General features: G+C 41.7%; 2 protein-coding genes and 1 non-coding gene across 4 annotated transcripts in view; 1 reads left to right on the plus strand and 2 right to left on the minus strand.

Annotated features, from left to right (window-relative positions):
* Window positions 1–9: 9 nt before the first annotated feature.
* On the minus strand, window positions 10–10,655 carry lrrcc1 (leucine rich repeat and coiled-coil centrosomal protein 1). Of its 2 annotated transcripts, none has more exons than XM_027028013.2 (20): window positions 10,593–10,655; window positions 9,636–9,696; window positions 9,315–9,520; window positions 9,156–9,221; window positions 8,807–8,974; window positions 7,615–7,784; window positions 7,344–7,538; window positions 7,069–7,265; window positions 6,286–6,460; window positions 6,034–6,182; window positions 4,844–5,048; window positions 4,467–4,606; window positions 3,946–4,147; window positions 3,487–3,672; window positions 3,129–3,303; window positions 2,867–3,030; window positions 2,567–2,775; window positions 1,290–1,427; window positions 1,056–1,191; window positions 10–529 (listed from the first exon to the last, which is right to left on the minus strand). In XM_027028013.2, the coding sequence occupies exons 2-20, from the start codon at window positions 9,677–9,679 to the stop codon at window positions 419–421; spliced, it is 3,036 nt and encodes a 1,011-aa protein (XP_026883814.2). In that variant the 5' UTR covers window positions 9,680–9,696; window positions 10,593–10,655; the 3' UTR covers window positions 10–418. The 2 variants fall into 2 exon arrangements, with proteins under 2 accessions (XP_026883814.2, XP_026883813.2); XM_027028012.2 differs by having other exon boundaries at window positions 9,636–9,693; window positions 10,593–10,622.
* Window positions 10,656–11,501: 846 nt separating this feature from the next.
* On the plus strand, window positions 11,502–11,573 carry trnad-guc. The gene has a single exon. It is a non-coding gene; the product is annotated as a tRNA-Asp (tRNA).
* Window positions 11,574–12,132: 559 nt separating this feature from the next.
* Window positions 12,133–13,133, minus strand: part of LOC113588715 (RNA-binding Raly-like protein) — a 16,310-nt gene continuing 15,309 nt past the window's right edge. The window contains exons 8-9 of the mRNA XM_027028015.2: window positions 12,983–13,019; window positions 12,133–12,769 (exon numbers count right to left, since the gene is read on the minus strand). Of these exons, the coding sequence (XP_026883816.2) occupies window positions 12,987–13,019 (33 nt within the window). The 3' untranslated portion in view covers window positions 12,133–12,769; window positions 12,983–12,986. The remainder of the gene's footprint in view (window positions 12,770–12,982; window positions 13,020–13,133) is intronic.

Here is a 13,133-nt window from a genome sequence, read left to right on the forward strand (position 1 = left end):
ACCAACTCATTAACTTTTATGATCATTTATTTTCAGTCGAAAATGACAAAATAAATTACAAAACAAAATACACCTATCTCCTTATTATACCAAGGAGGTAAAACGAGTGTTCGTTTATGATCTTAAAAGGACCCTAAAAGCAAAATATGGCCAGTATCCAAATATCTTACGAACTTTATAACAAAGCCAACAATTTATACCGGTTCGCAAGTGACCCAACCCCAAGCGTCCTCGAGTCAAAGCTCAAGAGAAGCTTCTCCTACTGATCAACATTACGTACACTGTGACAAAGCTAAATAAATCATGTAATGTAAATAAATACCAAAGTACTATATACACACACTTCAACTGTGACTAAAAGACAAGGCACTTCTGAGTGTATTTTGAAATAGCGTTTGTTGGTTATGTTGGTATGTGGTTAGAAGTCTCTGAGCACACTGGTGAGACGCCGCATTTTCTCCTCCATCGCTCTTTTGTTGCCCTCCGCTTCCTGGAGCAGCTGCCTCATCTCGTCTTCCACCTGGAGTACCTGCAGGAAACACAACTACTCAGCACACCCACGTCCACGCAGCACCTCAGGACACGTGTAAAAACGGGCTGTAGTTTATACCAGACTAGGTGAGGTTCTGTGCGTCACCAGATCTTACTGTTCAAACACAACATAGCCCTTTGCTTGAAAACAAACCCACACCATTACCTTTAGGCTCATCTTGCTGTCATTTCAGAAACATACTGTGAAATAACTGTCGTCTACATCAGTCCTTGGTTTTCTTTTTAGCACATCATAGTCATAGCTTTAGTGTATGAGAGCATCATTGGGCTCAGATTTGAATTACACTATCGCAGATTAGCAGACCTCCCGTCACACATCATTAAAATTTACCCATTCATTCCCTAAATGGAAAAGCAACTGCCAGGTGACAGGCAAATTCAACACTGCCCACTAACACCTCTTATCCGATTCTGGTGTTATAACGGCAAACAACAAAACCTGAATGATGATAAACCCAAATATGTCAGCTTTCTATGTGAAAAATGGTCCTGAGCTGGTATACCCTCAGATTGGCTTGTTCTAGTTGTTTCTGTTTTTCATTAGCCAGCTGTAACAGTTCAGCCTGATGGGAAGCCTGTATTGACTCCAGTTGTCGACGGAAGGCATCATCCACGCAGTGAAGCTTCTCCACAGCTGCCCTAAACGACAGCGAATGTTAGGAGGACATCAGTAAACTACAGACACTATACAAAGGGTTTCCTCAGTGGGCCATGGCGAGACACTTCTCTGCTCTTACTTGTGAGCCTGAGCAGCTTTGTCCCGTTCCTCCTGTAGCGCTCGCTCCTTGGTATCAAAGCTCTCCTTCATCCGCTTCACCTGGTTCTCCAGCCTGGTGAGAAGATCAGCCTTGTCCTGCCACTTGCGGCTTGCGGTGCTGGCATGGTTTAACAACAACAGGTTGGGGGTATTATTATTGCTGTTTTGTTATTGTTGTTGCTGTTTTCTTATTGTCATTGCAATGAAAAGAAGAAGAAAAAAAAAAACAAAAACGAAAACAAACTGTCCAGCAGTATTTGCCAGGTGAGCCGAGTCAAACTGAGAAGCACTTTGAAGAAGCAATATGATGAATGAATATTACAAGAGATTTTGCCTGGTGATATAACAAAAGAGTTTCTTTAGAGTGAGAAAAATACCTTATTTAGAGAGCATTTACAGAAACAGAGAGGGGTTGTATCCTATTGCAGTGGTGGCCATATCAAGTCATGGAGGGCTGGAGTTCAGCAAAGTTATTAACATAGCATGGTTATTAACTAATTAAAATTACACCTAATTCAACTCATTAGTTAATTACCAGCTTCAGGATGTGTGAAGAGCTTGGAAATTGTGAAACTGTGGTGATGTCCACTCCTGATTTACTGCATACACATGACAAGCCATGAGTGCACCAGGCAGAATGCAGTACCAACACAAAGAGAAACAGAACACAAAAACAAGACTTGGGAACTTTCTCAGTAAGAGAAAGTCTGGACACTGATGATTGTCTTCCATCAGCTCAGTGTCATTGCCTATGTGTGTTTACTCACACACCAGACTACAGCTAATGAATGAAACGCACATACGCTTTCTGCGCCTCTAAAGAGGACACTACTGCTTTGTGAATGTGCAGGCTTCTTCTAATGATTATACCAGATCTGAGTTATCTCCTCTTCTTGAGCTCCTTCCTTTCATCAAATTCCATATGGCAAGGTAATGATAAAATGTCAAATTTAGACTGAACAGCCAATCAGAATACTTTCCCTCATGGCTGACCACCAGCGCTGATTCAACATGTATAATTGCCCAAAACAAATCACGCTGACGAGGACCAACTAGAGCCAGTAATAGTGCGGAACACACCACGCTGAGTATGAGAAATGCTTGGTAACTCAAACCGTCCTAAGGCCGATAGTCAGCTCAGTGTGTGCCTAGTCTAAGATAGACGGAGAAGGTGCTGTAGCACACAGCAAAACTTCTGTCCGTTTAACTGGGAAAAAAATAACAAGAACATGAAGCCGTCTTGTTTCCAGTATGTACCTGTAAGCTTCTCTGAGCTCGTCCATCTCTGCCTCTTTGTCAAGGAGCTGCTGTTTGAGCTCCTCCTTCCTGCAGCCGAGTTTCTCCACTGCGTCTCGGAGATCGGCTGATGAGGCTGCTTCCTCATCCAGCCGCTGCTGCAGTCTCCTCTGGGCCTGGAGATTCTCCTCCCGCACAGCACGGAGTTGTTCGTCGCGTTCCTGCACAGCCTGACAGGGGTCACCACAACATGATTTCTTCTTCTTGTTCTGCTTGTATGTTGTCTGAGCTCAGCTTCATGACAGCTGGAAGTGAGATCACCTCTTTTAGCTTCCGGATCGTATCCGTCTGATCATCAACTATTTTCGCTTTGATCCTCAGCGCATTGTTGTCCCTCTCATTCTGTTTCTTCTGGGACTCCAGCTCAGTATTCAGGATCTCAATCTTGGCCTCTAGGCGACCTCGGTCCTGGGCAAGTGAAGCTCCTACACAAACGGCATGTCAAAAGTGTCAACAGTTTGTTAATGATGTTAAAGTTTGGCTAATGCTGTTCTCCCTCATTGCAATGAGTGTAATGTGGGACCTTGCTGGGCTAGCTCCTGCCCCCAGATCCTCCTCTCCGCCCGGAGCCCTTCTATGACTGACTCCTGTGCAGTGAGCTGAGAGATCAGCTTTGACTTGTCCTTTTTCAGGAGTTCCAGCTGCACGCTCAGACGTCTGTCTTCTTCAGCCCTTGCCTCGAGTGTCCGCACTCGTGCCTTCAACATATTCAGTGCATTCAACCACATTCAACAGAACAAAAAACAAAAAGGGGGTATTTAAAAAGTTTCACAGGACACAAAAACTGAGCAGACTAATCTTTAAACTATGTTTTTATAACAAACATCTGGGCCATGATGAAGAAAAAATGTATAGCTGAAATAACTGAATCCACCCCTTACCTTTAATTCTGTTACAGCATCATGTTTTGCTTTGATGAGGTCAGCTATGCGCGCTTTCTGCTCCTTCACCATAGCTGTGAGCTCCTGCACCAGAGAGCCTGACTGCTTTTCTCTCAGCTGACACTCATTCAGAGTGGTCTTCACCTCCATGAGTTCAGCAGATACAAGCTCAAAGCCTTCCTTCACCTACCCCATGCACAGCAAGGTGCACGCACGCAAGCACACGTACACGCACGCACACATGCACACACAATGAGAGAGTTCATGGCATTAACAAACAGCATGCAAATAAATAAATAAATAAATGGACATTTTACAAAAATAAAGTATCATGTAATAATGCAAGAGCCACCAAAATAGACTACAGTATAGTTACTAACACATTTCACACATTTTCCAGTATGTGTGGAATGATATTATAATTACAGTAATCGAACCCAGAGGGCCACCCAGGCCTACCTCCGAGAAGCGTTTTGCTTCGATGGTAAGAGCCATACGGAACTCATCCTCTAGGGCGGCGTACTGGAGCCGGGCATCGGCCAGTTTCTGCTCTGCCCCAGCACATCTCTCGGCCTGCCTCTGCTGGGCGGCCGCCACCTCCCTCCCCACGGCCTCCTGGAACTCTGGCCCGCCAGGGAGCAGTCGTGAGCTCAGCTCCTTCCTGAACCACACGCAGGGAAAAAACTACTGTAGGTAGACATCTGTGAGGCTTTACAGATGCGTAATTTGATGACTTGGACCTGTAGGTCTGTGGCTTTATTTACTACACTGAAGAACAAAGCAGCACTGGACTGAAGCTAGTTGTAGACTGACATGTCCAGACTTCACCTTGACACTTCCATGCACCATTCTGTGCCTCTCATGATTTCTTTGGCTGCAGACCGAATGCGACATTAAGACTTGTCTTACGACTGCTTAGTTTTTCTAGTTTGAGTATTGTGTGTACAGCTATTCAGGTATGTAGAAGCAAGTAAGTGCACCTGTGTGCCTCCTCCCTGGCAGTCAGCAGCTCGTGCAGCTGCTGCAGCTTATCTTTGTACTGCTGCACAGACACACGGAGGATTTCCACCTCTCTCTTCAGGACGGCGCTCCTGTTTTCCAGCTCTTGTTTCTTCTTTGCCTGTGGGAGACGTGGAGCTCAGGATCAAGAACTCAAACGAGACTCACCACCAAGCCAGATCATATTAACCCTGCTCTGGAGTGGTGGCCGAGGACACATTAAACATAAAAACACTGGGAAAAGAAGTCTCACATCTCAAAACACAGGTCAGCATTTTCGTGAAATAGGGCAAGACTTGACCCACATCGACTCAGCCTGCTAGCACCACTGAGAAAGTCTGCTGGGTAAGAGCATTACCGCCTCGGCCTGCTGTGAAGCCCTGTGGGCCTCTTCCTGTGACACACTCTGTTCCAGACTGCACAGTGCCCTCTTGTGTAGGTCCTCCTGGTTGCGAAGCTGCTCCACCTGCTCTGCCAAAGTCCTGCACCTTTGCTCCAGCTCCTCCACCCGAGCCTGCAGCTCCGCCCGGTCTGAGCGCTCCTTCAGCAACAACTCCTTCAGCCTGCGTGGGTGTGAGAGTATGAAAATGACAATGCATATCTGGCAAAAGGAAATGACAAATCTGAATTGGCCCAGCTGATTTTTCTTTATAATTCTGTTTTGAATAGTTCAAAGCAAATCACAGAAAGATCTCTTTCAGGCAATTGCACCACAATCTGAACTCAGTTTTGGAACTCAGATTACAAAGTTATCAAAGGAATACCATGTATTCTAATCATCTAACAAATTATGACAAGCAATCCATTTCATAAAAATATAAACCATACACCCCATCATAATTCTGGCAATGCTAATGAGTTTACTCTGGCCTGTATAAAGACAGCACCATTGGTGGGAGTGTACTGCAGAGGTGGCAGTAAGGTTTTGATGGATTATCTATGGCTGGCGCACTCCCATTAACACCTTACTTTTGAGCTTCTCCTTAAGTATGATTTATCACCCTGGAAGAAGGGGCTGGAACACTGGAGAATAGCTCAATGGCTATTACCTCTCCACAATAACTGTCTCATACTTTCACTTTAACCTACCTGAGCTCAGTGATGAGAATACTGATTTATTTATACGTATCAATGTATAGAATACAGGTTAGGTTCTGGTGGTCATAGAACCAGTTACTTCAGTTAATATTTTCCACTACAAGCACACAAACTATCAAAAAAGGTAAAGAAAATGTTGCCAAGACATCTGTGATGTGAATCATTGGCCCTTTCCTTATTTCCAGCATTCAGTTATTTAGCCCAGTAATTCAAGTCTGAAGTAAACAATTGTGCAATACATACTAATAATGCATAGAAAATATATGTGGCTTTCTTCTATGAATACTCATCATTTACATAAACATAAAAAGGTACTATAAAAATGTCTCTCACTGTAGATATATAGAAAAGATAAAAGATATTTAGATATACACAGAAAGATAGTTTACTTAGATCTGCTGTTTAGATTTGAGGAGGTGTTTCTGACTCTCCTGCAGTGTGAGTGCTCACCTGTCAGTTGTGTGTAGTGCCAGGTTCTGGAGCTCCTTCTCCTCGTTGGCACGCGTCTGCAGGCACTTCACCTGGTTTGTAAGCTTCCTCACAGCCTGCTCAGCTTTCCAGCGCCGTTCCCGTTCCTGGTCCCGCTCCTCCACTATGGCCTGTGCGCAGGCACGCACACACAGACACACACACACCTTTTCTATTCAAAGGTCCATTTACATGTTGACGATCATTATGGATTGCCGAAGCCAGTCTGCATACCCTGTAAGTTTCCTCCTCGGTTTGATTGGGCTCTTTGTCAGGAGTGGCATGGCCTGCCCTGAGACCTCTCTTCACTGGGGCAGCTCGGGCTGCAGGCCCCCGGTCCTGGACAGCTGCTCTCGGCCGAGAACCAGCAGGGAGCTTTGAGGTCCCTCGCTTTTGTGTGTCTGCTTCACTACAGAGAAAAGGGACATCAAACGAGTTTCATTAGTCAAGCAAAACAATAATAATATTAACAAAGAATGATTGTGATCTAGTGAGACGAGAACAAAAGCTTGCTCTACAGTGCTTATAGCATTCATGCTAATTTTATCAGCAAATATCCAAGATCAGATTCTTAACCACAAATATGAACTACAAATGTAAACCAAGCCAAACAACAGCTTTCAGTTCTAGATATGTGAAAGATACATTACTGCTCTTTTTGGATGAAATACATTCAAGGTCGGTATAAACTCTGCTTTTACAGCTTTTTCTAATAATAAATCATCATTAAAATGCAGAAAGAGTAGAAGTGTCACAGTGTTCGCTGCAATGGAGCCAAATGAACTGGGGTTCAACTTGATGGCAGTGTAATCATTCATGTTTGAGAGCAATTGCAAATGGGGAGTAGCTAAACTAGATTAATGACAGGATCAGATCAAAAGCCTTTGCCTCTATGGAAAAACAAGATCCCTTTTGACGTCGAGCCTCATAACGTCTGGTACAGTATATGTTGAGAAATCATGCTGACCAACACAGTACCTAGTAGTTCTAGACCATTGTGAAGAAGAGTTACTGCACCTGTCAGATCCCTTGTGTTTGGGGTGTTTTACCACCTTCTTCCCCATTGTACTTCTGGGACAAGGGATTCCGGAGTGCACTCGGTTTTCTTTTGCGCTGTCACATTCACTCTCTGATGTCTGATCAGTGTCTCTTTTTGCTTTCCTTACCACAGTCTGGACAGCAGAGATCGTACCACAGCCATCACCTGTTGAGGCCTGGGACAAATAGAACCTCTTGATAAAGAGAAAGGTAGGGAAAAGGCTTAAATACGTGAATTAAGATCACCTACGTACCTTGCGGTACAGCTGGGTCATCTGCTGCTCCAGTTTCTTAATGCGGAGTTCATTTGCCTGGCTTCCTGAGGCTGAGTTCAATCTGTGTGGGCTGGGCTGTGATTTATCAGCAATCCCCAAAGCTCTACCACGATGCCGAAACTGGGTCAGAACCTCATCAATCCGGGGAGTGGGGACAGGAGCATCTGGCTGGACCTTTGTAATAGAGAAAGCTAATGAGCCTTGTTATCATTCCCATGAATGAGGACTTAGGGCGGGGAAACAGATGTACCGGCTCTTCGCTGGTACTACTGCCTGTGGTGATCAAAAATTCAAGAAAGTCTTCCAGTCCAGGGATATCCATTGGGCTCTCCTCGCCTAAAGGAGAGTGGTTACCCAGACGACTGTCTCCATCCAGAGTGGAGACTTGATGCAGGGACTGCAGAACCATCTCCCTGTAGCCTACAATAGAAAGAAAATATAGAACACTTGATAAAAGAGTCACGTCAAGTCAAAATGGTGTGGGGCACCAAACACGCAAGATACGTATCAGTAAAAGCACACATAATGGAAAGCATTCTTTTATGATTATGTCTGCTCTAAACTATAACAAAGTATTATTACTAATAAGTGTGAGTGAAGTTGTGTGAAAAATGGAAATCTAGTGCATTTCAATCAGAAGGTTCTCCCAAAGCAACAAGGATATTAAACTAACTGTACCTGCACACTGACAGTGACAAAGCAGCTCTAGGTCATTCATTTGCACTGAGAAGTGGCAGCACTACATGGCAAAATGTGATACGACTGTTGGCAGCACAAAGCGAGCAATCTGATTGGCATGAAAAAGTCCAGCTCTGCTTAACTTTGACACATGATGGTGATATCCAATCAGAAAAGATGCTCTCTTGTCCCGCATTCACCTTGGTTCCTAATGAATATTTGAGTCATTTACATTAAAATGGAGAAGCTCATTGGGATTTTTTTTTTTTTTTTTACATTTACCTGATGATTTTATCCAAAACTACTTACAAATATGACTGAATACAACTTCAGCAATTGAGGGTTAAGGGCCTTGCTCAAGGAGCCAAAAGTGGCAACCTGGTGGTAGGACTTGATCTGACAACCTTCTGATTAGTAATCAAGTACCTTAACCACTGAGCTACCACAAACACAAGGCATGGGCTAAAGTGTCAGCATTCATTTGTGTGTTACATGACATGCCAAACTAGAAAAATCAATGTAAAATAAGCAGGTTAGCTATGTAATTTAAATGTGCACCAGGCATCATTTTGTATTTTAATACAACACTGAAATTTAGTGATAATTATCTTGTATTTTCCTGAATACTGATTTGCTACTCCATTTTTTAAACACTAACATTTTTCTATAAATACTCGTAAGTCATGAGAGGGTGTGGTGGAAGGAGCATGTATAGGAGGAAGGAAAAGTACAGGGGTAGAAATGAGGTTAAAATAATTACAAACCTGGCAGCGTACACACTGGATTATCTGCACCATCCCTGTTGAGAGTGACATCTCGTAGACTGTGCAGACCCACCAGACACTGCAGTAGATGGGTCATGCTGTCTACATGGTTGCTGTGAAGCTGGATGTGTTTCAGTTTATATTCAGCCCCATGCAGATACAAGAAGCCTGTGAATTCACAGCAGGGTAGGAGTCATAGGATGGACTGACAGTCTGAAACATCTTTAACATATTTATCTGAAATTTCACTACGTGGAACTTAAGAGACAAATCAGGTTAGTTCCATGTGACAACACTCACTCAACTAAAATGAAATGTGATATAGAATGTTATGCAACCTTTTACTTACCAGTGAGGTCATTTATTTGATTGTAGGCTAAGTTGAGCCTTGTGAGGTTTAAGAGACCATTGAGACCTAAAAAGGGAATTGAGATTCTGCAACAAAAGCAGAACTTCCAAAACAACAGAATCACATTTATCTGTTTGAAATCCCTTGTTGGTACTTTACCTTCCACCTTGGTGATGTTGTTGCAAGACAAGTTTAAAGTGCGCAATGAAGAAAGGGAACCAAGCCCCTCAATACGAGAAATGTGATTGGACGAAAGATCCAGATGTCTTATGTGCCATGCGGCTGTCAAACCTTCAATCTTTGCCAGTCGATTACAGTGGAGATTTAAGGATGTGATGTTGGACTTCAGTGGAACTTCTAATAAACTATAAAAACAGAAACATTTACATGAAGAAACAATCCATTTATGATAACACAACAAACTTGATAATGCAGACTACATACAATTTAACTGGTAACGTGATAATGTATGAAGTTTACCTTGAGATTCCTTTATCTATCAAACAGAGCTCTCCAACGGCCATGGCCTGTTTGCTACCTGCTTAAAAATGAGTGTGTGATGAACGTAACCAAACCTAAGTTAGTTTATGGTTTATCAACGTTTCGCAGCTTTATTGCTACAAAAGATGTTTATCCTACCACTCAGACAGATAATAACTAGCTTGCAATATGTCTCACACATTTATGTCAAGTTACTACCTAGCTAGATTACCTAGCTCGATTTCTAGCTACAAAATTGGGACATTTGAGAAGTGACTCTTTCAAACATAAACAAAACAAACTAGAGGAAATTAGAAAGCTAATCATATCGCAACGGCAAAGAGCGTTTAAGCGCTCAATTTAGCTAACCTAACCTAGGTTACCTAACTAAATCCGATGTGTTTGCTAGTTAAATAGATAACGCTATCCGACTAGCTATCGTTAGTTAGGTAGCTAATTAACTGGTTGTTTTAGATGTTTATAGCATGTCTGCAGCTCTAAAATTAAAACAGTCGTCTTGGGACAGTCAAATATGTAGCTAGATATTAGTTTAGCTAACTAAGTAGCTAAGATAGCTAAGTAGCTATCGCTACGTTTGGAATCGGTCTCTGACATCATTTGTTTACATATTTTGAGCTAAACTAGCTATCTTAACTAACTACTTAGCTCTTAGTAGATACCTATATCCTAGCTGGCCAATTAATAGTTATATTATCATTATTTGGTAGTACAGCTGCCATCACTCCTCGTAGCTAAGTTAGCTAGGTTAGGTCTGATCATTCATCCACTCTCGGGTTGCTGTAGCTATGGATTAACTTTCTTGCTAACTTTCTAGCTAGCGTACTGTTTTGGTAATATCTAGCTATTAATAATGCAGTAACGTATCACCTTTAACATTACTATGATAACTAGAAAGGAATTTCTATAATAATGCAGAAAATTACGAACTACACCTACCCTGCTCTGATAAATATCGTTTAATGAGCCGTCAAGAGCTTTGACAATTAAACAACCCACTCAGCCACACGGGGACGCTCGTAGCAGACCGACAACCAATGGGATTTTAGACCTTTTCTGCCCACTGTATTTTTAATTCGTTATCAAATATATACAAGACATGAAATATAAAGTGGACCTGTAGATATGAAATATAAAGTGTAAAATGTTTCTGTACCTATTTGAGTATTTCTTTATTAAACAGGCACATAGTGTCCATACAGGAAAGTCACAATGTGTAAGCATAAGCATTATTTCAGCATTCATGAGCATATAGTTAGCAGTGTGTAGTGAACAACACAATAATAAGGGGTGTATCACATATGTTTCACATAGACGTAGGTCTACAACACAAGCTCACAGAAAGGGTGTTTCACATATTAGACCAGGCAAGCAAGTAACAATACATATTTACAGGGGTACCAAAAATTGTGTAGTACCTGGCAGTACAGAGAATAAATAAGTAACTACGAGAGACAGTGAAAGTAGTAAGCATGGATGTAATACAAATAACTAAAATAGTGAAAATTATATATCATACAACATCTGAACTAAGTGAACTGTGTACCGCAAAAATCTATGTATGCTATGCACCATAGCCCTAGTGTATGTGACAGAGTTATGTTACAATTTGCAAGATAAAGCAAATTAACTGGTGTCTTTTGTTTGGTCCTTGTCGGTTGCAAAAGAAATTCGTCATTTTACCCAAACTGATTTCGAAAGTATAAGTGTCTACCTGGAACATTATTATGTAGGGATAGGGTGTTGTATCGTGCATACGTTTACATCAGAAAATTTCAAAGCAAGCTTATTGATGTATTCAATACTCAATGTGAAATATACTATCTTTGAACCTCGTACTCACATATCTCCTCGTTAGTATAGTGGTAAGTATCCCCGCCTGTCACGCGGGAGACCGGGGTTCGATTCCCCGACGGGGAGTAAATTTGTTTTTACTTTCTTTCACTTTTGCATGCTTTGTAAGGTTTTATAGCAAACTGATTTTAGTAATAGGCAATCAAGACACATCAATTCCTAAACACATGTTTTAATGGTTCATAAAGACTATCTACGATTCTCGCTGTCCGTGAAAACTGCGTGTCACTGTAACTAGTGTGCATACGTTACTAGCAATGTAGCCTACATGCATCGCGATGACCCCCTTTCAGAGGAAAGCATAAGTTTTTGTTTTAAATGATCGTCCACAACAATAAAGCTACAAAACAAAAACAGCACCCACCATAGTTCTGTATTTTTTTTGTTAGACATACTCAAAAATGAAGAAGGCACACGCTAGTAATGGTAGTGTGCGCTGTAATACTAACAATTATTACAAAAACATGATTTATGGATAAACACTTCCTTAAATGACCTGATATTAGCGCTTCCCCCACTGCTCCGTGTGCTCCGTTTTTTACTAACTACTAATTTAAGCAAACAATATGCATTCACTGTGACCATTTTGCCAAACATGAATCAAATTAAAATGACAACTGTTAAATACTTTAATAACATGTAAATGCACACAACTAAATGGGCATAATGACAGTGCCCATTCAGTACAATACAACAAATACAAATGTATGCAGAGGCAAATAAATCCATACACTTGTGAGATAGCTCTTCAGTTACAAAATTTAATGACCATTACCCATGGCAGGCATTCAATCTTATGTCTGTACAAACTGCAGGTAAAGTGCACAATTGTAAATACAGGCCCTGACAAAGCCCAACATCTAGTGGTTTGTTTTCTGGAGCTTCGTCTCATCTCTCGTTGCATCTGTCTTTGCTCTTAGGCCAGTCTGAGGACATCGGGAGTGATGACTGGCAAAGGGCTCTGGAATAGCTTAAACGCTTAAGAACTCCTGAGGGGCTCGAGACAATATTAAATTAGTTCTAGCTAGGCTGCGATGGCAGTAATAATGTTGATCTTGAAGATGGAAATCATTAAACAATGCCAAGAATAGAGACAGTTGTCTAGATGCTTTTGACATTCTTTTAGACATTTTCTTTCTGAAATGTTTATTCTTCATGTTGGTGGCAACTGAAATCCATCAATTTTGTTGCAGGGTACTGATGTTCTATCACTGAAGACAACAGCACAGGGACAGCACACATAAATGTCTTGAAATTGAAGTCTGAAGGAAAAAGCAGAAAATGACAGGCCATTGGGAAGCGATGGGTGAAGAAAATGATCTTTTCTATTATTCTCTGACTAAGAGGGGTCATCTGTGACTATGCACATCGGTGCATTAAACAAATATTGGTTTTGAAGGACATACCCTGAACAATGTCCTTCCCAGAGGAACTGTTTAGAAGCACAAACTGACAATTAAATTGAGGATACAAACCATTTTAGTTGTCCACATCAGATAGGTGGTTTTCCATCTGTGGTTTAAAGAGCACAGAGACAAATACATGTTACAGTTGTATAGCGTAGTCCCACCACCAATTATTGTCAGTTATGTTCCAAATAACAGTTGCTTTCTCTGTCAGATTAGA

Source organism: Electrophorus electricus, chromosome 18, assembly GCF_013358815.1.
Source record: "Electrophorus electricus isolate fEleEle1 chromosome 18, fEleEle1.pri, whole genome shotgun sequence".
NCBI classification, from domain to species: Eukaryota; Metazoa; Chordata; class Actinopteri; order Gymnotiformes; family Gymnotidae; genus Electrophorus; species Electrophorus electricus.

Excerpts from the sequence above, each read along its gene's own strand:
- lrrcc1 (XM_027028013.2), bottom strand. The coding sequence starts at position 9,679 with ATGGCCGTTGGAGAGCTCTGTTTGATAGATAAAGGAATCTCAAG. Across the intron at positions 6,461-7,068 it reads AAACACAAGGGATCTGACAG|TGAAGCAGACACACAAAAGC; the intron begins GTGCAGTAACTC and ends TTTTCTCTGTAG. Across the intron at positions 1,192-1,289 it reads AAAGCTGCTCAGGCTCACAA|GGCAGCTGTGGAGAAGCTTC; the intron begins GTAAGAGCAGAG and ends GCTGTCGTTTAG.